Source organism: Varroa destructor, unplaced genomic scaffold (assembly GCF_002443255.2).
Source record: "Varroa destructor unplaced genomic scaffold, Vdes_3.0 BEIS01000003.1, whole genome shotgun sequence".
NCBI classification, from domain to species: Eukaryota; Metazoa; Arthropoda; class Arachnida; order Mesostigmata; family Varroidae; genus Varroa; species Varroa destructor.
Window position 1 is genome coordinate 35,711,831 of NW_019211456.1, and position 23,003 is coordinate 35,734,833.

General features: G+C 39.5%; 2 protein-coding genes across 18 annotated transcripts; one reads left to right on the top strand and one right to left on the bottom strand.

Annotated features, from left to right (window-relative positions):
- Positions 1–544: 544 nt before the first annotated feature.
- On the bottom strand, positions 545–5,891 carry LOC111248420 (transmembrane protein 60). 6 transcript variants are annotated; one of them, XM_022800749.2, is made up of 4 exons: positions 2,606–2,838; positions 2,213–2,315; positions 1,696–2,008; positions 545–1,244 (listed from the first exon to the last, which is right to left on the bottom strand). In XM_022800749.2, the coding sequence occupies exons 3-4, from the start codon at positions 1,855–1,857 to the stop codon at positions 1,014–1,016; spliced, it is 393 nt and encodes a 130-aa protein (XP_022656484.1). In that variant the 5' UTR covers positions 1,858–2,008; positions 2,213–2,315; positions 2,606–2,838; the 3' UTR covers positions 545–1,013. The 6 variants fall into 6 exon arrangements, with proteins under 6 accessions (XP_022656484.1, XP_086840643.1, XP_086840646.1 ...); XM_086984517.1 differs by having other exon boundaries at positions 2,154–2,315; XM_086984520.1 differs by lacking the exons at positions 2,213–2,315; positions 2,606–2,838 and adding an exon at positions 5,873–5,891.
- On the top strand, positions 3,044–22,164 carry Tbc1d22 (TBC1 domain family member 22). 12 transcript variants are annotated; one of them, XM_086984505.1, is made up of 7 exons: positions 3,044–3,804; positions 4,375–5,030; positions 10,884–11,048; positions 14,952–15,263; positions 17,268–17,338; positions 18,048–18,236; positions 19,100–22,164. In XM_086984505.1, exons 2-7 carry the CDS (start codon positions 4,985–4,987, stop codon positions 19,766–19,768), a joined length of 1,452 nt encoding a protein of 483 aa, XP_086840631.1. In that variant the 5' UTR covers positions 3,044–3,804; positions 4,375–4,984; the 3' UTR covers positions 19,769–22,164. The 12 variants fall into 12 exon arrangements, with proteins under 12 accessions (XP_086840631.1, XP_086840630.1, XP_086840635.1 ...); XM_086984509.1 differs by lacking the exon at positions 4,375–5,030 and adding an exon at positions 14,114–14,175 and having other exon boundaries at positions 3,045–3,804; positions 10,915–11,048; XM_022800738.2 differs by lacking the exons at positions 3,044–3,804; positions 4,375–5,030 and adding exons at positions 6,126–7,393; positions 14,114–14,175 and having other exon boundaries at positions 10,915–11,048.
- The last annotated feature ends 839 nt before the right edge of the window (positions 22,165–23,003 follow it).

Consider the following 23,003-nt stretch of genomic DNA (forward strand, 5'->3'; position numbering starts at 1 on the left):
AGATTAACAATGTTTCTGTGGAGCAGAACTGTGTAATCTTTTCTGTAATATTCTTACAATGAATTATTATTACAGTAGACAATGATAAGGACAGTGACAGCAAGAATAATGACATACGGGTGAATCTGTATAAGCGAAGGCAGAATGAAGGAGAGAATGAAGTTTAACGAAAGCAAATGCGGTACCAAGAAATACAAATATGGAACAAAGGAATATGACAAAAAGAAAGGAGAAAATCTATAAAAGGATCACTCTGTGGAAACAAAGGATCTGATGAGAAACGAAAAATGACGCAGAATTGTATTATCTAATAATTGAAAAACACTTGAAAAACATTGACGTCAGTGTTATAGAATGAAATTTAATTGAAACCGCTAATGTTTAAGTCCGTCGTAATGCAAATAAAGAACGACTCGAAATTTTTCCGCGACAAGAGAAAAACGGAGCGAAAATAATAACTCTCGTACCGATAGCGCTAATAATTAACAAGTTATTACATGTAAATAAAATATTTAATTATCTAAAGTATAGACACAGAAGCATCTATAGTGTATTCTTTTCTAATACGTTTACTGCTTTTTTATTGTTTACTTTACTGTGTTTCTCTAATTATTTTTCAATTTATACCTCAATCAATCTTATCTATTTATCGATATCTATTTCTCTGTACTTTTCGAAATATTTACAGCTGTATACATTTGGATCGTGTGAACTTGGATCCCGTTAATGCGTATACACATATAAAACTTGTTTGTGAACTTTGCAGTATAGCCTGAAATTTGCATTGGGAAGTTGACATTTAAGCTAAATGATTAAATATTACATAAATTATTTACGATTCCAGCCGTAACTTAAACGATACATGTCATAAATTTACTTGTTCGCAGGTATACACTGAATTTTTTTGACAATAATTAACTAGCACTTTAATCTGCTATTCCCGTAAAACCTTTTGTGGAGAATGGAGCTATTTTGAATCGATTTTGGTTTTTCGTAACCCGACATCTTCAACATTATTGTGCAAGGTCGAGGAAGTAATAAACTCTAACAATGACATTGGCTTGAAAAAAAATTAGGGCAGCCCAAAAGGGGATGAAAACTACGGACCACGGCAAGTGAGGAAGATACTCGAGGCGCAGACAGAGTAACGCCTGAAACGACGCTTTTACTACTACGCCGAGGAAAAACAGCAGCTTGCGTAGACATGTTGGATCGAAATGCTGTCGACCCAGGCGGCTGTATACCTGAATTCATTCACAAAAAAGCATGGTGTTATGACTCATGGTATTTAAAAAAATACTGCAAGAAAATGCATTGGTAGACAAAATTATTCTTGTGATTTTTGCATTAAATACAAAGATATTTGTTTGTGACAACGTTGATTCAATTTAGACTATCGGTTTAAGTTAAACTTGGCATATATTTAATAATTTTGGCTTGTTAGGGTTTTTTCAACTTGAATTGCATTAATTTAATTAATATCTTTAGCAAAAGTAAATCGTAGTATCAACCCTATTTCGTCAATATCAAAGAGCAGGACATGATTGAGGCCTACACAAACGAAAGTTCGTGATGCGCAAGATCCTTCAATGATTTAAAAGACACTTTAATAAATTAGTGCATCACTAGTGGTCAGCGGTAACATCACAAGTACTCAAATCTAAAAAGTAAACTCTTCCGCCTGGTTTCCGCTACCTTGTACCCCGATATGGCGAGTAGTTTGGCGTCCAACATCCACATTGGCGTAAATACGCCGAAAGAGCTCCACTGTGTGCGATCATCCAGCCGGAGCGCCAGCATTAGAATAAACAGCGCACACAAAAACCAAAGTGACAATACCATTTGCAGTGTGCTCATCTTGATAAAAGGCTTGATTGTAAGTACGTCCGTTTGGCAAGAACTAGGGATTTTTCTGTAGGACTACATGGATTACGCGCAGGGGGCCACTCCTGGGGGCATCTGTGTTTAACGGCGTTTAACTAACATCTACGACATATTTCAGCAACGCCTGAAAATCAATCAAAACTTTTTTTATTAAAAACACAAGGAAACAAGAATTTTTCGCTCCTGACGTTACTGCGTGCAAATGGAAACACTTATATTAGTCTAGGTATTTAAATGAGTCGATTTTATTTGGTTTGAATTTTCCGAACCAATTTGACGTATTGTGTTAATCATTACACGATACACGCTCGAATAGTGTTGACCGTACTCGATTCATTTCTCAGTAGGCTAATATCGGCAAGCTGTTCTGCAACATTCATTACACGCCTAGACGGCCGTGTAAACGTGCCTTTCGCTAAGCGCATTCAAGGCTGTAACCGACAAAAGAGATAAAAGAGATTTCTAATGTTTTTATAATAAAAATAATAATATAAAAAAATACTCTATAATAGAGTAGGAAATATTAGTCTCAATTAAGTGTAATTGAAAGTCAGTCGTGTTTATACTCTAGCTTTATCATATAATCAAATATATGATAAAGCTCGGTTTATATAGTATTATATATACGTAGTTCAGACAATCGGACGTCTCTACTAGCGTCAACTACTTCACCAAACTTTACGTTTTCCTGAACGATTGGTTCTACATAGGGCGTTCTCACGTTTTCATTGCTGTCTCTCACATTGCCAGCTCAGCATGAAACTTGAAGAGACGAATTCGACGGATAAACTATCCCGTAGCCATCCTTCCATCTCATTTGCACTATTTGTTTACTGATATATCCGTACAGACCGCAAACTGGACAGCTGAGCACAAGGGACGGCATGCTAATTTAGCGGGAAAATCGTGCAAAACTATCAGATATGCAGCTACTTCAACTGCCTTTGAGTAGATGCCAAATATTCATTATTATAACAGTTTTACCTAAAAATAGTAATGCTTTTACGTGAAGAGCGTTCGCTTAAAACCTAAACGCTTGTTAGAAGCATTGATAGGCTTCTGGCACAATCTAGCTTCACAAATCGTTGCTTGGGTGAGCTTGCGCTCCGCACGCTAAAATAGCGGCCAGTGTGTAGGGCCGACAGGGTTGGCGCTGCATTGCGATCTCACGATCAGCGCCAGCGTTGAGAGGAATTCCTGCTGCTGAGAGCACCTGTCGTCTCGCAGGACACGACGACGCTTACGGCGGCAGCCAGGCCCCCACCAATAGCGACCAGAATATTAGTGTACTATCAGCACCGCAGCGACAAGACACAGATAGAAAGATGGAAAGAGAGGGCGTAACAAAAAAAACAGATCAACACTAATTGATCAGACAAGCGGCCAGCCAGGCAAGCCATTCACATACGTTAGCGTAGTGAATAATAGTGTATCTTGTGGCGATTACATGAAATGTTGTCTGGATATATATTGCTGATTTTGATTGCCTACCCCAGCGACCCATTGGAACCGACGACAACAACAACGAACAACGATAGAAGGAGTCACCCCACAGAAATTCGGCTGTTGAATATATAATCTAATTTAGTGGTAATAAAGCCAAAAGGAGCAGCAATAGCAGTCGTACTGCTGTCCCGTGTGGTGTGTATCACTGAGTTCAATGATTGAGTGAGTACCAGTTGCCGTTGTGGTGATTCTTCTGCCGATCGTAGTTAGTGCCAGTTACTGCCATCATGAGTGAGCTGCGATGTCTGTGATTTTTTTGGCCGTGCGTATTTTTATCTAGCTGTGTATGTTTTTGTGTCTGCCTACGGCCTATTTTGTCCGCACTTCGGCCAATCATCTGTGCGAACTGCACCAGCAGCCGAGGTGAGCGGCATCGGGAGCGGCTGCCACAGCGGGAGAGAGACCAAACAGCAGGTGAACGACAACTGCCAACGAAGCAACAGTATTATTATTACTATACATTCTACCTTACACCGACCCACATCATGATCGTTCTACCCAGCTCTCGCATGATTTGTTTAACTTTGATATCGCGACATCTTTTTCGTTGTAGTTAGTAGCCACTGGCCTAGTATACAATAATGCTGAGTGTTACTGAACGCAAATGTTTCTGTTCGGCCGTGCTTGTTAATAGGGTAAGCACTGCTAGTCCTCCAACTGTTTTTAAAACTGCTGATTTTTCATGCTATGATTGTGGAGGTTTGACCGTTATTGTGTTTGTTGTTGTTGTTGACGAGGTTTTGTTGGTCTTCGTCGAGTTCTAGCAAGTAAGCGAAAAGGCGACAGTAAGAATGGCGGCAGTTAGAAATAGAAGCTGAATGGTCGGAATAACATCCGCTCCATCTCTTCATATTATTTTTCTTCTCTTTATTATTGTTGTCGTTCGATACGGCGGCGGGGGCGGGAGCTGCGGCGTATGTATCGGTAAAGAGAGATGTGGTGATGCAGCAGCATTAAATAGCGTGTACGCATGTGCTTACGTAGCAACTGGTCGGTGCGATTTTGCAATTACTCCACGGAAAGAGCTAAATGACATCAATCGTTTTACGAAAAATACCTATGCGGAGTCCTGGGTGTAAATGGTGGCGCCTTGAACGACCGGTGAAAACAAACGAACAAGGAGACCTTTCGCCGTTGTGGAATCGAAAAGCTGAAGTTTAATAGACCCACCGTTTATGTATCTATCGCTGGTGGAGAACCAGCAAAAAAAAAGGCGAAATACGGCCTGGTCTTTACCAGTGGCGAAGTAGAGCTCAGAAAGCTCGAGCAAACGATCGGTCGGCAGTTGGACGGCCGCGGGAGGTCGGTCGCGTCAACACCAACTTGTGTACCTATAATCAGAGTTTGCGCGGTTGTGTCGTAATGCTGCTGCTATTGGCGTAGAAGTAGTTTTAGGGTAACTGAGTGCCTGTCAGCGAATTCTGTTCGTCTATCTACGGTGGGGTGCCCAGTGCACGCCGCCTAAGTTACACCTACTGCCGCTGTCGAGACGTTCGCCTGCTAATCGGTGGTAGCTGGGTGTTGTGTGGTCTCGCTCAGGGCCTGTGGACATGCCTTACCGTTGTTGAGATGGAGACCACGAACGATAACCGTAATGGTAACACTTGGAAGAAGTATTCGACCCGATCAGTGCCTGGCAGGTAAGTTTTACCACAGGACCTGATATTGTTTCTAGTTTGATAAATATTGTCAGTTAGAAATAGATTAAAAACGAAAGTATTTTTCTGCGGTATTTTGCTGATGCATTCTTTCCAGACGCGGCAGTGATCCGTTTGTCTATTATACACTGAACAAATGAATTTCGGCTTCGCTAGCGATTATTATTTCGACGTACGTTGGCGCAATTAGTTCTTAATACATATGCTAAATCAGAACTGTTATTTAGTGAAAAGCATGACAGAAAGGAACCAAGGAAAAAAAACTGCAAAGAAAATATAAACGTCATATTTTGTATTCTGACAAATATATCGAAAATGCTCGTAATTAACTTAACTAAATTAGCAAACTGTGAGCCTTTTCTGTTAGGTATCTCATACGTAGCACGAAAATAACTAATGATTTGTTGTGCTAAAATTGTTAAGTGGCAGCAGAAAAAGATGACAGCGGACAAAGTCCACTCTTTCTGCCCCATTTTCTGATACTTGATGTTGCTGCAGCTGACTATAAAAGGTCATCCTCATTGAGTATCGTATGAGATTGTAGTCTCGTCTGCAAAACAATATGTTATCGCTTGCAGTGCCATCTTCAAATAGTGCGACATATTGGCCTTCTGCTCCTGCTGGCAGCTACCAATGTTTTGGCCAGGCTTCAAAGATTTTTTCCTTAAAGCAACAAGGCTTCCAAGCCCGGCGAGCAATTTCTTGCACTATCCGCCATAAGGCTCAGTATAATGGTATCATTTGTGGATATCATTGCAACTAAAATATTCCTGTTATTATTAAACTAATTGTTCGAAAAGTGCAGATGAGTATACATAACTCACCACAATGCATTTACATAAAAAACGGAAGTTAATCTTAGCGACGACATTTGTACATGCTCCGCACGGCCTGTCAATTCGTTCAGTAGCAGTAGCAATATCATATCAATTATTCATTTCGACAACTGAATGCACCATTATTATTACTCGGAACATCAATGAGCGCATTCGCTCTTCTCTGCACCGCGCTTTCCGTCTAATTTCACCTTCATTTACCTTTTTCCCTTTCCTTATCGCCTTCTCCCTTATTGTGCAGCTAGTGACCGACGACAGACAACGTTAGCCCAGCTAGTCGACCCAGAAAGTAGTCATTTGTCTGTATTCCATATTCTCCTACTGCTGCAGTACGACTAGTATTTTGACACAATTACACCAGTTTCCGTGGGCGAACCAAAAGCGAAAGCCCTCATGATGAGAGCGACGAAGCGGCATGCGTGTGACCACCCAAATCATGAGCAGCTGACAACGAACGTCTGTCTTATGAGAGCATGTTGATGTTGGTAGTGGAGGCACGGCAATAACTTGCGGTATCGAGCTGGATTCCACAGCATCCCAGGTGACGGGGCATTGGTAGTGCTCGCCGCCCTGCATAGCGCCGTACGCGGCGGCTGTTGTTTGTGACTATCACAGTCATAACAGTCGTAGCAGTTCATATATTGTAATATCGCTGTGTTACTACACAATACTAAAGAGCATTAGCCGTACCTGCGATGGCATGTTGTCGTTGTTGCTGCCGTTATAGCAAAAGTAGGAAATAATCTGGCCCAGTGGAAGAGTGATAGCGTACGAGCCGCGTCAGTGGTAAAGCCGCCGCCGCGGAGGAGCAGGAATAGCAACGCCAGCTGGAGGCACCACCGCCTTTGCTCTTACCATCTGCGCTCAGGTGGTACCACTGTCAGTCCCGACAAACCAATGGCGATCGGCGAAAAAGCAAGAGTTTGTTGGAGCCGGTTCGCGCGTCCACCAGTTAACGGCAACGACAACGAATATCAGTAGCAACCTTGGTTAGTCGTTATTGCATTAAACGATGAGGCTACGTTTGCGTTTTCCGCTCCCCAGCGCATCGATGGACGCTTATTGCCCACCAGACGAACCCCTCTTACTTGACGTTGCTGCATCTGTTGCGAGTAGCGGCTCGATTTTTCGCGGTGTACGCCGCACAGTGCTGTTGTCGCAATCGTTTATTGCTATCTTTATAATACTATCGACTAGCGACTATTGGTCGCTACTATCGTAGAACCCGCTACATGCTTTTATCACCTTGCTGCCTCCCTGCCTGCAGCAGTAGCCCGTTGCTATCATCATCATTCTCGTTGCTGTTGGCCTTAGTCAATCACTCAGTCACTTTTACGATAGTGATGTGCATACGTATGTGTATAGAGACTTCGCAAGGTCCACACCCACGCATCAGAGTGCACTCTGAAAGACAGTTGTACTTGTTGGGGTAGAGATCACCGTTATCGTTTGCTGGGTAAAGTCACCACTGTACCATCACAATAACAAGTGGCAAAAGTCGTGGCGCAGGTAAGTAGACTGGTTAGTTTTTGTATGAATTGACTACTGCTGTGGCATCTACTGTCAATGCGCTCCAGGTTTTCGATGCACTGGCCCACCTTTGGGTAGCTAATGTACTATCCACTAACGATGCTTTGAAAATAGTTGCGCTAATTAAGTGAAAGAGGTGACCACCGTATGGCTGAAGTATTTCTATTGCTACTGTAATTAGTACTACTGATATTCTTTAGACGATGCAGACCGACGATGGCATTGAGCTTCGATCGCTTACAAACCAGTTTCTTAACTTTTTCCCTATCCTCCCTTTTTTGAGGCGCTAAAATCGAATAGTATTAAAAACCATATACGTTACCCTCCCCAACATTCAGGATCCCGATATATATATCAGTACAGCACACGGTTCACTTGCAATGATACTTCTTTCTTCACCGTTGACATTTTCGTTGCGTCGGATTCTCTCCATGGCTGGAGCATTTCACCCCCGTGGTATCTATGTGTCTATTGTTCATAAGTTTTGTTCTCCTCACCCGCTTTCATCAAAGCTCTATAAAAAATATATATAAAAAAAGGGACTGGTCGCCGTCTTGACAGCTACGGGAAACAAACAACCCAGCTAGCCAGTTACTTGTAATCAACCTGTGATTCCGTAGTGATCATCGCTTTATGTTACCCTTCTCCCCATATTCCGCGAATTGTACATCTATCCTTTTAGCCCACAGTTTGTTGTGCACATTTTTCGTTACTCATGGTATTGTTATGTAATGGGTGAGCACTGACGAGTTGTTAGCTGTCTTATGTAGATGCTTTCATAGTAAAGCTGAAGGTTATGTATTTGATATAGTCGTTAGTACAGTCTGAAGTGTTGTGATATTTCTTGTGCGTTCCTCGCGATGCATGAATGTGTACTTAGAGAACATCAGTCTGTATCGTTTGATTCTGTGCGATCGCCGCACATATTTGTATGTGATCGATTTTGGCGTTTCATGTTTTTATCTGGGACTAAAAAATAATTAAAGGTTTAGAAATATTTTCACAACCATATTTTTTGTACTTTCTTTCTTTCCACTTTGTAGTAACGGTATCTTCGTTTCCTTTTTCTCTGTTTTCAAGTTCCTATGTTTCGATAAATTCCATTGTTACTTAACACATTACACCTGTAAATAAAAAAAATGACACATTCATTTTATGTATCAAAGCCAACTTCCGAATGGCGTATTAACAGCTGTTTCCCGGGCACATTTCTATTGTTGGCTGTAGCTACTTGATCCTGATATGCTATTGTTTCGTGTATGAACAGAATTCCTATCAAATCCTAGCAACCAGTTTTATAAATCTGTCTCAAGGAAAGTACGTCTAAATGTTTAGGAGAAAATGTTTACTGTCATAGCGTCACAATGATGGAAATTTACTAATTTTGGCATGTTAATAAACCGTGGACAGCCTAGAAGCAATTCTGAATTTGATAGCTTGAAATGTTAAAGCATGTGCGTTATATCTGTACATGTGTCTATGTGTGTTGGTGTGTAAGTTAATCTACACGATATTTAAATTCTGGGCACACGGACAGATTGACTACGAACTAATATCTATAAGTTCGAGGTGGACCTATTTAGTGCTTCGTAATACAACCTAACAAATTATTGATACTGCCGGGACGCTTTAAGGAAGGGGCCGATCAGGAAACAGTGCAACAAACAGTGTCGCAAGTGGCGTGCAATGTGGCTCGTTAAGGTTTGTTTTTGTTTTGTGCTATATTATTAGAAGCACAAAGTTCGAAAAGTTTGAATCTGCATTCCGCAAGACTAATTTGTTTTTGTTTGTAACAGTATACGTGTGTGTTCCAAAGCCCGTTGTTAGGCCGACCTTGTTCAATGAGCACACTGCTTATAAATGATAATAACACAGCTAAGCACTCCATAGGATCAATTCAGAAAATCCAATGCACCAATTTAGAAATCTTTTTTTTAGACATTTTGTGAACTACACTTTATATATATAAACTGAAACAGACATTTTTATTCTATAGTTATGTAGTAGTAGCAGCCCACTATCCAGTTATGTTTGACAAAAAAAGATTTGGTACGTTGCTTTTTTAGCTTTACACCTGAAACATCTTCCGCACGTACTACAAATACACAAATTTGGCAAATGTGCATTTATGTTCAGTAGTTGAAAAGAAACAGAACTAGTTAGCTAATTGTAATATTACTGTATAGTGCTTTATAGCACACGGGTTTTTATAACTAAACTGACAGTTAAGAAAGACTATTAACAATATGTCTCGATGACTTATGCGTAAAGTGATGTAAACGTTAGTGAGGTAAAAGCATTTCATTAGCCAGTTGAATTACAATATGTAATTGTACAATGTGCAGTAATTTAGTTAAATTACTCTGAAAGTACAGAAATTTTATTTGGCTTCTTAAAGTTTCGTTGCATGCTCTTTATTCCGAAGCTACATTCCTATACGTAGGTTATTCTGAATTATCTTTAGGATATTTATTCGATTATATCGTACGTATATTAGATATGGAGACTTTAGTCACCAGATCGAACAAAAAGTTACGCGAACGATATATATATATATATATATATATCGGTAACAGTTGCCCTAAATAGCTCGAGTTGTTAACAGATGAAGTATTTTTATGGAAAAGGTGAGTTTCAGCTGTACAAGTTAGAGGTAATTAATGCGGCAATGAACGGAGGACAAGAGCCATTTCTATTTGCTTCATGGCCTTTTGGCAAGATTTTATTTCTTTTTATTTTTGAGGACTTCTTGCAACATCTTAGTTGGACTAGTTTGATATGATTGTAGTCAAAATGCGTACTTAATCGTGTAAATAATTAAAAAACGTAAATTAAATCTCTTGTGTTCTAACACTGAACTCAAATCTTTTGGGAATGTGTTGTTAAACAATGAACAAAGTATTAACTTTAGCTAAGGGCATAATTGACCTTTGCGACACAATCACATTTGAATTTTCTGGCCAGACCTACACGCAGACCAGTCTCCAATTGTGCCATAGACAAGATATGCTGACATTTTGTGGTTAGTGTTGCCAAAAAAGCGGATGACTTCATTGATTGCGTCTTCTTGCCCATACACGTTCAGACACGATTAGACCAGTCGACTCGGGGTAAAACAGTATCCTAATACTATTCTACAACCATACGTCGCAGTCGTTTACGTCGAAGACTACATAGTTGACAACAGGTCAAGGGTGCCACTTTTAAAGCAAGAAAAGAGATTAGTCATAGATAGATTACTTAGTTTTTATCAGAAACAACGGAATTGTGGCAGATGTGACACTGACATAGGAAATATGTTCGTCGAACGGGATGAAAAGTTTTTTAGGCCTGTACGAATTCTCCCAAAGTCCAATATATTAGGCTCAACACGTAACTGCTCAGTGTAGGGACGGTGTCAATTTGGAAATGGTCACACGGATAGGCTATATGCTGCCTTTGCTTCAGTCTTTTCCATAGTTTTTTTTAGATTTCTTTCGCATTTATTATTTCTTTTGCAGGACAATTCCATTAAATGAGCGGGCCTTTCCATCGAAACCAGCGCTGGCCAGCGCGAACAATTCCTTCCAGAATTTCCAGGCAGCAACAGAGGATGTTTGGGATGTTGGCGACGACGAGTTTTGCCACATATCGGGTGAGTCAGCAATTTCTTCATTGACATCTCGTGGAAGTGTTGAACAGGGATGGATGTAGGGGAAAGTACAATGTGGATTTCGTTGGTAGAAATCTGTTACCGATTAAGTGGATATCGTGCTGCCTTCCTACGGATGCGCGACTCTGTACGAATGCGCAATATTAGTATTAGGTGCTTATGTAGATATTTTGGCTTTGTTGAAGTTTAATCAAACATATCACTATTATGTTTCAACGATGTGCTCTAAAATAATAAGTGTTGTGAATAGTTGCTGTTAAATATTATCGAGCTCTGACGGCGAGCGAATTATAAGCTTGCAATAGTCTCTGCTACTATGGTGCTATGATCTGAACACCATGATTATACTTTTATTAAGGGACACGCACACTAGACAGATAAGTATTCTACTTTTGCTTGTGTATCTATCGGTCCATTATTTTGTAAGCTCTTTACATATATAACATATATTTTGTGTTGCCGGTTTTGTCCGGTTTGACCTTTGAAGCGTGCAACAGCATTGCAAGTCAAATTGAAATCTTAGCTAAACTAAAATGAAGTATAAGCTGCCATTCGTTTCTTAATCAATCACCTTACTAGATCCACGAAGGATCAACCTTGTAAATCATTCTACTGAAGGTGACCAGACAGGTGATGGAGCATTCTGATGCATTTGGTTTTTAACCACAGTCAATAGCGCCTATTGATTGTCGATCTGCGGGACTAGTTGCGCAGCGCTGCTGGCCAAAGATAAGCAGCCGGAGACGTTAAGAGAATCCCTTTTGTACTCTTAGAATTTTGCTATTTTTTAATCGATAAATATTACATTATTCTGATTTCATATATAATATACAATGTCTGTTATTTCAAATTTAACGCAAGAGATATTCGACTATGACTTACGTGGAAGGTCAAGACAAAAATATCTTAAGAAGATCTTAACCGCTGCTTCCTTCGTAAGCTGTTGTTTGCTAAGTCACAGCTATTCTAAAATGACAGTTCTCACAAGCTCTTTCGACTGGCTGGAAACATTTGCTTGTTTTAATCCAAGAAATTGTTTTGGTTTACTCTGATCTAAGGTAGTATTTAAGCGAGTCCCGGATATTCGTACATTTGACCATCGGTAAATACACTAAAGTTACCATCAGCGCTTCCAATATAGATCTTTCGTTTAATATTCGAATTCTGAATTACCTGAGATTTGTTCTCAATAACTCGCTGCACCAGAACGGTTATCTATGCATACAGAACCTGTCACAATTAAATGCATGTTCCCTGCACGAGAGGCAAAGAAGCGTTCCGCCGCATTTGTTTCCTTGCGATGTTAGCATACTCGTCTTCGTGCCAATGCTACACGCAGACGAAACAACCGCCAAGATACGAAAATTTTCCCATTCAACTATAATTATCTATTGCCCTTCAAAAATACTACACTGCGTAAAAATTGCCTCCTCGACGGCTGTAGAGTGGATTGAATATGAACAACAACTTTACACCGCTGTAGTTTCTATCGTTGAGGTGTTCTGCCGGAGGGTTTCCGCCGCATATTGTCCATGCGACAGCTAAATATATAGCATATTTGCTTGCTAATTTTAAAGACACGTTGTAGTCTAGGTTCAAACCCGGGTATAAGAAGACTGACTTTGTTTCATGGTGGGGGCCAATCGTCGGTCTGATGCAATATCAAATCGCGGTACCGGATGTGAAACTCGAAGCATAGAAAAACACATGGTATAAAACATTCAGACCTTTTTAATATCACTTGAGATAAATTAAATAAGCAATAAGGATTTATTTGGGCGAAATCACTTCCTTGTGGTAGCTGACACAGTCGCGTGTATCGTTTGTCGAGCTGATCATGTTGCGAAATTTAGTTATAAATTGGCATCTGGCATCACATCTCAGAGTTAAATGGTACTTTGGGTTACTGCACTTCTAACTTCGTCACAAAGAGGCTAAGTTTAAGTGACAAGTGGTGACTTCATCTATTTTTTGCCTGCAGCTTTTGCGAGTTTCTTGCAGTCAGTATATAATTTCAATAAGTAGAAAAAGATTAAAATCCCTCATTGTCTCTGAAAAATTCTCTGTCGAGACAGTTGACCGTAACGCTAATCGTTTAGGATAATGAATAGATTCATACGGGTTGTAAAGGTATTTGTAATAAGGTTCTATTAATCTATTGTAGAAAATCCTTTAATTTAAGGCTTTACACAAGAGTTACCTTTATGTTTTGCAAATCCTTTTTGTATGTACCATAAATTAGTGCCGAAGTTTTTAATAGTGATTTTTTTTATGAATTTTAGTAGTGAAAGAACGAAAATATCGATGTATTGTTTTGATTGACCGGAATACGATCGCACTGACAGAATGTGAATTACACAGGCAAGTACCTCGACGTCTCTCCAGTTAATTCCGAGCATAATACCAAGCCGTTCTGTGTGAAACCTGATAAACATTAGTTTATATTTCAAGGTAACAGTATTTTATAACAGTGCGATGTTTACAGGTACCTTCCTGTATTCAAAATGCATTTGCATTATTTGACGTCTGAGACCATTCACTGGGATGTAACCAAACTTCTTGAGGATGAGCCAAAAAAATTTGAAAGTCCGAATGGTATTCTTCCTTCCTTCTTAGTTCTTAATAGTTCCTTCTTAAAGGTAGAGCGAAGCATTTTATAAGATTTGCTATCGGTGTAGCTTCTTTTATTAAAAAACAGTGCTAACCGTTGGTTCAAAAAATTTTGGGACGGAAATTTTAACCCTGAAATGAGTCTCAGGAAAACTCGCTTCCGATGAAGGCCGTCCGAAAGCAAGTGAGGAAAGGTTGAATGCTGTAGTGGTAGCCGACCCGTCCCAAAGTAAAGGGTGTTAGCAATTAAATCGAATGTTTGTAAAAAATACCATACTTGTTCATCTTGGTCAAGTTAGCCGTAAATAAAGGTAGAAAGACGATCAAAAACAGAGGCAGATAGACGCTTGCTTTTCTTTGTTCTCTTACAATAATGACCCACCCCTGTGCCGAACTGTGACGCGTGATGAAAAATTGATCTTCAACGATATTCACAGGTGGTTACGTCAGTCGATGAGTGCCACTGAACCGGCGACACCACTTTCAAATAAATATACAGGTATAAATACTTATAGTGTTTGTTCGATAACCTAACGCAGGTAGATCCACTACCGTTTCATAAGTCCTGGCTTGTGGATAACGGTTGAAATGTACTGTCAAAAATTGAAGGATATAATGAAGAAATTTCGTATAAAGCAGCCATGATCAGGAAACAGAAATGTACACTTCTGTTGCATGATTACGCTTGACGCCACACCGCAAGAATCACGGTGGGGAAAAATGCAGGAGTTATGCTTGTCGTCCGCCATATTGCTCAGACGTTGCTTTGCCCAACTGCTAGAAGATAATAAATAATAATTGTTCATTCTTCAGTTAAAAACAACTATTTTTGCGGAAAAAAATTAAGAAGTTAAACATTCTCTCGTGTTTCAGATTCAACCTATAAAGCTATGTTTAATAAAGTTGATTGTGGAATTATGAGCAATCCACGCATAAAATTTTTGGTTATACGAGCAATTGAACCTAGAATAGAAAACGGCAATGTTAATCTACGAGGCATGCTGTTCTGCAAAAATTAATATCAATGACAAGCTGAACTGTGCTCACACGAATTTATCGGCCCAGTCCGTCTATTCCACTTACGTATTTATTAGCGTAAAGGCACTGCATATTTGAGTGATTAGACCAAAAACAAATCCGAAATCCACGAAGACTAAATTTTGGAAAAACTTAACGGAAGACAATTGCTCTCTTTTATTTTCATAATTTCAGTACGCTTAATTGTACCAACTTTTAAGAAGGTATCTCCACGTTGATTTGGTTCTAATCTTTCAGAGTCTAAAGTGCTGAGTATTTCGCCGCCGAATACAAAACCGCCCTCGCTTATCGTAAAGAATCTTGAGGAACAGGTGGGTAACCTAGGCTTCAATGGCGAAAGACAGGACTTAGTTGACGGACGAGGCATTCTAGAGCATGAACGGGACAGTCTTCCTTTACCAGCGATCACAGGAACGAGACGGCCTGGAATCGCGGTGCGACGCGGCGCTGAAGGCTGGAAACCATCGGTTCGGGCCTTTGAACCTCCTCAACGAAAAGGGCTCGAACACAAATTCCAGGATATCCTCGACGCTGACGAGCCAGATCTCGGTTAGTAGTTTCGCGTATTTTTTATGTATTCCTTGTAAACTTTTTCCTTTGTTTTTATGACACCAGATCTCTATCCACTATAAGCTGGTGTTATTATGATGCATTCTTTATGGAAAGTAATCTCATAATCTAAATCCAGGAATTTTACCTGATTTAACATTTCTTGACTTTACTAGGCGGATCCCTCGTTAACTGGAGTACTTATATTTAGTTTTGTAGCAAATTCAAAGGTAGTCGGACTGAAAGTCGGTTATAAATCATAAATAGACCAGTCTAAATATTAGAAGCATCTATCTAATATTAGTTTCTTACCAATTGTTCCTAGAACCAATGAATATCTGAGATTGGAGTATATATCGCATAGTAACCATAGTCTTTTACAGTATCTTTATGGAAAGTGGAAAAACACGTCATTTTTAAAACACCCATTTCGTTTCTTCATTTGAAAGTCGTGGCTAATATATATATATATATATCTATATGAGTTATGTATATTCTACCACAGTCGCTTCAAGCTCGTCTCATAGTGGTGCATTGGCTGGAGAACCAATTGCAATAATAATAACAAAAACAATGGCGACATGCCTTCCCTATAAACAAAAGGACATCGACCTTCCGATTTTCACAATCGATGGTCATTCCGCTTTATCGCCCGCAATACGTTGAAACGACAGTAGCTTTACCAATCGTTGTTTCCATTCTGATCTACGGTAATCATTGGCGGCAAACGCTGTTGTATTGATATTAGACATAATTATATTTTCCTTATTTTATTAAGTGATGGAGGCCGCGCTGGGGTGGTTATGTCCTTGTTGATACCGTACACGTGACGCATTTTACGCTGCAATGCTTGCCAGTAATACAAGCGTGAAAAACACATGACTACGTTTGGATTCTGTTGCTACTGCGGTGATAATATCATCATAGATATTCGTCCCGATCGCATGTTATTGTATATAATTATGGGATTAGGCACATATTTCTACCAGGAAAAAGCCAGGACTCCGTCGATACAAGCGATAAACAGTCATCCTCCTGTGCTAATCATGCCAAAAAGAACGACGATGAATATGCTCGCGGGAATTGGTCCTGACGTGCACACACAGGATTTATTTGCCGAAAGTCGAAAGTAATAGATTCGCGAAGATAGTCGCTGCGAACGCTGTGCCTCTCGATGCTTACTATTATATGGCGCGTATTCTAGCTGCTTACAAAGCGAACTTTTGTTCATCATATCAAAGTGTGAAGAAATTTTTGGCAATATTTTTCGATTGCTTGTTTTTTTTCTAACTTTTCGCTGAACGATAGTCAAGTACTATATACTTTTTCACAGTGCATCGTATTGACTATTAGTAAGCGAACAAAGCAGAGGAAGGAAGCATAAACAAGAACGGCTGATACCGCTGTTATTTTCTTGACAACCTAATACAATATGACTAAAGATTACCTAACATATGTATATTATAGATTGGAATACTAAAATCAGACATTTTGTAATGTGTGTAATTTTATATTTAATTAAGGATTTGGCGTTATCAGCTTTCCGGTTTAGGCAGAGGGTATGCTGAAAAATATTCGCCGGTTTTAATTCTATTTAATTCCATAGCTTATTATGCAATTTTAGGTGTACTCTAATTTAGTAAGGTTATAAATGTACTTCCCGATTTTTTAAGGCTTCACTTTATTAAATAATTGATCCATTTCACTCCAAATTATTTTATCTCAGTAAAATTAACGTGCCTCTAGATATACTGGGTAGCAGTTCAAATCCACTAGCTGTTACATTTACAATTTTCATTTCATTAGGAAACATTTTTTTTTAACAAGTTACCTTGGGCAAATACTGTTCTTGCCCAAATCTGTTCTGACACGTGGCGTGTTACAGTTCGCGCAGTTAATGCTCGGGCTAAACCAGAAATCCCTTAGTTGTTGTTAATGCTAATGCTAGTAATCATTATTATAGAAAATCCTTTGCAAATTTTTTGCTGTGATGAATGATTACAGAGAAGTTGCGGGCACTGAGCTGGAAAGGAATTCCAACAAGAGTGCGACCTCTCGTGTGGAAAATCCTTTCTGTAAGTTTCTCGAGTTTGATTTCACTATAGACTAACTAAAAATTTGTGGCTATTGTTGCCGAAGGTAGATTCAGCGTCAGCGCGGCTGTAGTAGCGACAGCTACGGGGCCCTCTATAAACTTTATCGCAGAACGTATAGACGTTACTTTCGTCATGGAAATGTCTGTACTGAGTATCTTGATAAAATCACTGCATTCCGTGAATCGAATTGAGTAATACCATTATTGACATTTAGTAATGTAATTGTAAAAAAGAAATAGCATGTTATTAAGGTGATAAGTAGTAAATGATGAATCTCGAAACCATGCAGATATTTAAGTAGTATTTGCTGTCATTCTTAAAAATTAGTTACTAGTAACTTACTTATGAAGTTACTTATTGTAAAGTTCGATGTAAACGTGGGAAATAGTCCCAATGCTTACATCATTTGGCTAAACATTTGATTATGGTTATTGGTTAAAGGTACTTAACGTGTTATTTAGTGGTACTGATGTCTTGTCAGAGAAGTTACTCGGCAGACGAATGTGTGTCCATGCATGTGTTAATGAATTATGTCGAAAACTACTGCACTATTTCATCAGTTGTGTGGTCCCATGTATCTCAGTATGCTAGCGTAACAACAATTTTTATAATTATTATGATCACAGTTGGTGGGAAGCAAGTGAGGTCGATTAATAAAATTATGCACGCGGTGCATGCAATTTTCTAGGGTCATCTTCCGGCGAACACAGAACGCCGACGTGCCGTTCTTGATCGGAAGCGCGAGGAGTATTTTGGCTTTGTGGAGAAGTACTATGATAACCGGTGTGAAGACCAAATGCATCAGGAAACATATCGGCAGATTCACATCGATATTCCGCGAATGTCACCGCTCGTTCCGCTGTTTCAGCAGCCTACGGTACGGAAACTGACATCGTAAACTGATAATTATAAATTGTATTTAGTTATATTAAACACAGGTGATAGTTAGAGGCACGTTGCCAAACTGTTATGATGGCCGTGAACTTTGTACGAATACCATGTCTTTGTGCGGTCGTTGTTTACTAGGATATTCAAATTATTTGAGAAGTCATTAACCATCTTCGGTTATAGCCGTAGCTATCCTTTTTCCTCGTTTACTATACAGAGCCTTAGAACGATTTTCAATTGCGTAGTTCTACATAAAGACGAAGCGCTTTTTTGCTACGCGCCTTTAGGATAAATCTTAGGAAGCTTTAATGCAATGCTTATAGGTTTCACGAAAGACAAAGATTCGTTGCTGTTGTTGTTTATTCTTTGTAATGGTTGTGATTATAGCTGAGTGCCATTCTTTGTGTAAAGCTTTGATGAGTCTAGTTTTTTATGCGCATGCATGAAGCCTGCCACGACTGACGTCGATGGATTTAAGGTACGAAGAACAATATTTATGTATTATTAATAGTTGTCACATTATCTTAGCAGTGCCGAACTTAGGTATTGATGAGTTTTCATCACCCATAGTATGGCAATCATCTCTGCACAACTTTGTATATCTAGTAGCAATATTTTCGTAACAAAGAGCGGTTTTCACTATGTTACTATTGAAGTCAATTTTAATATTTTAGTCAGCGTTTTCGTACTGGCCAAAGCTCTAGAAATGAACGACTTTCGTTCCTGCTGAATATAAACAATGCGTTCGGTAACGATCATGTGATTTGGCCGTTTTTTTGAAAACAAATATTTAGATTTCAGGCAGTCTTTGTAAAATTTTGTTTACCTATTTTTTTTCTATTGATTTTACAGGTTCAGCTGATATTCGAACGCATCCTGTACATATGGAGCATACGGCATCCGGCATCCGGCTATGTGCAAGGCATGAATGATCTGGTCACACCGTTCTTTGTTGTATTTCTGTGCGAATTAGCGCCACCGCATGAGGACGTCGAAGTGTACGATGTTGCTTGTTTAGCGCCCACTGATCTCCGGCAGATCGAGGCCGACTCATACTGGTGTATGTCAATGCTGTTAGACGGCATTCAGGATAACTATACGTTTGCACAGCCCGGTATACAGGCCAAGGTGGGCACCCTTCGTATGCTCATGCAACGGGTTGATCGGCCACTTTTCGACCATCTTGAAGGCCATGCTATCGAGTTCCTTCAGTTCACATTTCGATGGATGAATAATCTGTTAATGCGCGAACTTCCACTCCGATGTACTGTCCGTCTGTGGGATACATATCTGGCCGAGGGCGACAGTGGCTTTTCGGTATTCCATCTCTACGTATGTGCAGCTTTTCTCAAACATTTTTCCAAGGAGCTTCTACGCGAACGAGATTTTCAGGGGCTAATGCTGCTGTTGCAGAATCTGCCAACGTCAAAATGGGGCGATGCCGAAATCACACTGCTTGTCGCCGAGGCCTATAATCTTAAGTATATGTTTGCGGATGCACCAAATCACTTACTGACGTGACCAACTTACATGCAGTCGCGTAACGTCCCCTATTCTAGCTCAATGTTTGTGCGTAGTTAACATGCGTCGAGTTGAGTGAGGAAAACGACGCGAAAATATAGCAAGTTAATGAATACCACAGACTGAAAACAAACGTGACGATGCACAGACGCATTGCCCGCAGAGTCACTTGGTCTGTCTTCAACGTCCATTCGAAGAAAAACCAGATCCATGAAGCAAATGCAACTGCAATCACCACAAGACACACGCAAAGTTCCATATGTCTTATTAGTATCATAAAAAAGTAAAAAGCTGCTTAGTCATTTAAAGATGAAGAAATAATTCGCTTACGGCGAAAAAATGAGATTAGTGTAATGACTATACACACGTTCGTGTACCCATAAAGTATCAGACGAAAACCACCCTCTGTAAAACGGAAATTCGATTAAATCTGAGGTAACAACTGGATACACTGACACAGAATTACAAAATCAAACTAAAACTGTACTATATGTATGTGATAAGACGGGTTTGTTTATAATGGAATGCAGAGATTGATTGTTAATGTCTCACAAATCCAGACTGCTAATCTCGACCGACGATGCGTGAACTAATTGAAATGTCCGAGTTTTGCTCCATTAATGGTACTACATTTAATAGTTCAGAAATGACCAAACAGATGATTATTTCGGCTCATGCTAATTGTATCCGTTGTTGTAGGATAAAGCACGTTAACAAATCTAAACTGCTATCAAATATCAAATACACGAGACTAAACGGTTGTCGGCAGAAGAAAAAAATACAGATGTAGGAAGACAAACCTCCAATTACATGACCAATAACATAGTACAGTAGAAAAAGCAAAGGAAGAAGCTGAATTGAGCCAAACAGCCACGACTGCTATTTTGTGGCCAATGGAGCCTCTTATTTTTCACTAAATACGGGAATATGATGATGAAACAAGCGACGATTGGTGGTATATGCTTGTGCGTATGTGTACTGTATAAAGGGATAACTACATCTGAATGGAGCCACCTTGCCATTCGGGCAGGCCTACATGGCATCACGTTAAGGACGGCGTCTTTGGTGCGATGAAGGCCGCAATGAGAAACAAATGTAAAAGCGATAACAAAAATTAAGTTAGCGTCATTTAGTTATTTAGCAACGAGGCAAGCTGTTCTTACATTTTCGACGAAAAATCCGGTTACCGCGTGCTAGCATCGGTATAAGGGCCTGATGCCGCAAACACACCAAATAAACTGGAACTGGTTCCATATTAACACGTGTGTTCTAAAAATGAGACACTCAGACCTGTGGGTTGTCCGTGAAAGCGAGTGAATTCTAGGGTGTTAGCTATTTAATTGTTGTGCCAGTTGCAACGATCACAACAATATTACTAGTAATTCATACAAGTCTAAATCCTACATGTATCTTACCGCAAAAAAAGGTTATTAGTGTGATTGATACAAAAAGCAAAATTATTACATGGAATTAAGCTACAATAGTTAGGCAAGGAGAGCTGTACGTTCAAGTATTGTTGACTCACAATTGTATATATCTATAGTGAAAAAAAAAATAATTACGAAAATATTTGGGGTGGAAGGAAAGAGAACGTAATAGAAAATTAAGGGACGCATTACATCTTGTTCCGGACGAACAGGGAGATTTCGTATAAAATTAGGTTCTACGTAGGTATCAGCCTTAAGGACGAGTCCAATACAGAACGATACTCTCAAAACCCATATGGACAAAACAGAATGATTAATATTTTCAATTGGAAAGGCCATTATGACTGGGCCTAAAGTATAACCGATAGAAGACAACAATTGATGTATGTCCGTAATATGGAAGCGTGAACTGTTCGACACGAGCCTAAATTCATCGACGCTACGAAGGCTCAACTACGTGTATGTACGTCCATTACTGAGAAGGGAGTAATCGTCGGATCCAATTCATGGATTCAAGTAGTAATAGCAGAGATGATTTCAACGGTAATCATTCAAAACGGTGCAGAAAGCAATTGGGTTGACCACCGTAGGCACACAAAATCGTAGAAGGTGAAGACGACCTGCAATGGATTGTAACCTGTTGTACGCTGTCCAGCCAGCCGGAAATCGTGAAAATATCGGCAACAGACTTGGAAAAAGAGCGTTGTGTACATTATAAGCGGTGTTGTGGCATGTGTGCTTGTTATTACTCGATAAACAGTAAACCATTAATGATGAAAGAACACGCGAGAAGCTGACCAATCAATATAAGAAAATTGAAAAATGGATACGAGGCGAGACAGACTAATCAAAATTGTTCCGCAGAGAAGAAGGTAGAAAATTGTGGCCAGTGATGAAAGTAGGGAACCAGGCGAAGTCTAAGAGCGAATAAATCATTATGAACTATGTGCAATTTTTCCTTCGGCTATATATTGTTTGTGTTTTCGTTTTAAGTATGCGAATATAGTTCCTAAAAAAGTGAAGCCTAACTTCACACATTACCTAGACATCAGTCAATAAAAAGAGGTACAGTAGTAGTCGAGAAAAAATGTTTAAATTATTTTGCCAACCAAAAGATTCGCTTTCGGCGCAGATACATTTTTTTTTGCTAACAGCAAAAGCCCATTAAAGTGTTTACTATATCTCTTTCACGTATGAAGATGGTATAAAGATATTTCGGATCCTCTCTACTTTAACGATACCACTATCTTAAACGATACTCGTTCGATCATTAAGTTCGATGATTTTCAAAGCAGTCCTAGGCTTTTCTCCATGCACGAACTGACATTTCTCTTCACATTAATAAAACTAGCTCGTTCGGGCCACGGGTGGTACATATGATAAGCTGGAATAATAAACGTAGAAATTTTTAGGTCGAAGGTTACTAAGCCTGGCTAAAACTCACCCTTCGTATTTCGTAAGCTGAAGCTGGAATAGCTGTTTTTGCTGGTAATCAAACCTGCTATGGAAGCCAGGTCATAACCCTCTATGTTTTAGATCAAGCTTATGGGTGCATGCTTCCTTGTTCAAAATAACGTGTATATTGCCATGCTATTTACGAGTGCCTATGAATTAAAAAGTTCCTCTAAATGTTCACTGTGCCATAAGGCTTACTCATTTAACAATACGCACTCAACTGGCAATCACCAACATTTCTCTTTATTTACAGTTACATCCCAAAGGATGATTTTCACTTCAATAGGCGACACCAACCAACCTCTATGTACACAAATAACTGTGCATTTTTTGTTGTTGGACAAAAAAACATA

Bases quoted from the DNA above. Each gene is read 5' to 3' on its own strand.
- LOC111248420 (XM_086984520.1), bottom strand. From the start codon at position 1,857: ATGAGCACACTGCAAATGGTATTGTCACTTTGGTTTTTGTGTGCGCTG. The intron at 1,245-1,695 runs GTAGCGGAAACC...GAATGAATTCAG, and splicing joins TCGCCATATCGGGGTACAAG to GTATACAGCCGCCTGGGTCG.
- Tbc1d22 (XM_086984504.1), top strand. From the start codon at position 4,985: ATGGTAACACTTGGAAGAAGTATTCGACCCGATCAGTGCCTGGCAG. The intron at 17,339-18,047 runs GTAAGTTTCTCG...GCAATTTTCTAG, and splicing joins TCGTGTGGAAAATCCTTTCT to GGTCATCTTCCGGCGAACAC. The intron at 18,237-19,099 runs GTACGGAAACTG...TTGATTTTACAG, and splicing joins CGCTGTTTCAGCAGCCTACG to GTTCAGCTGATATTCGAACG.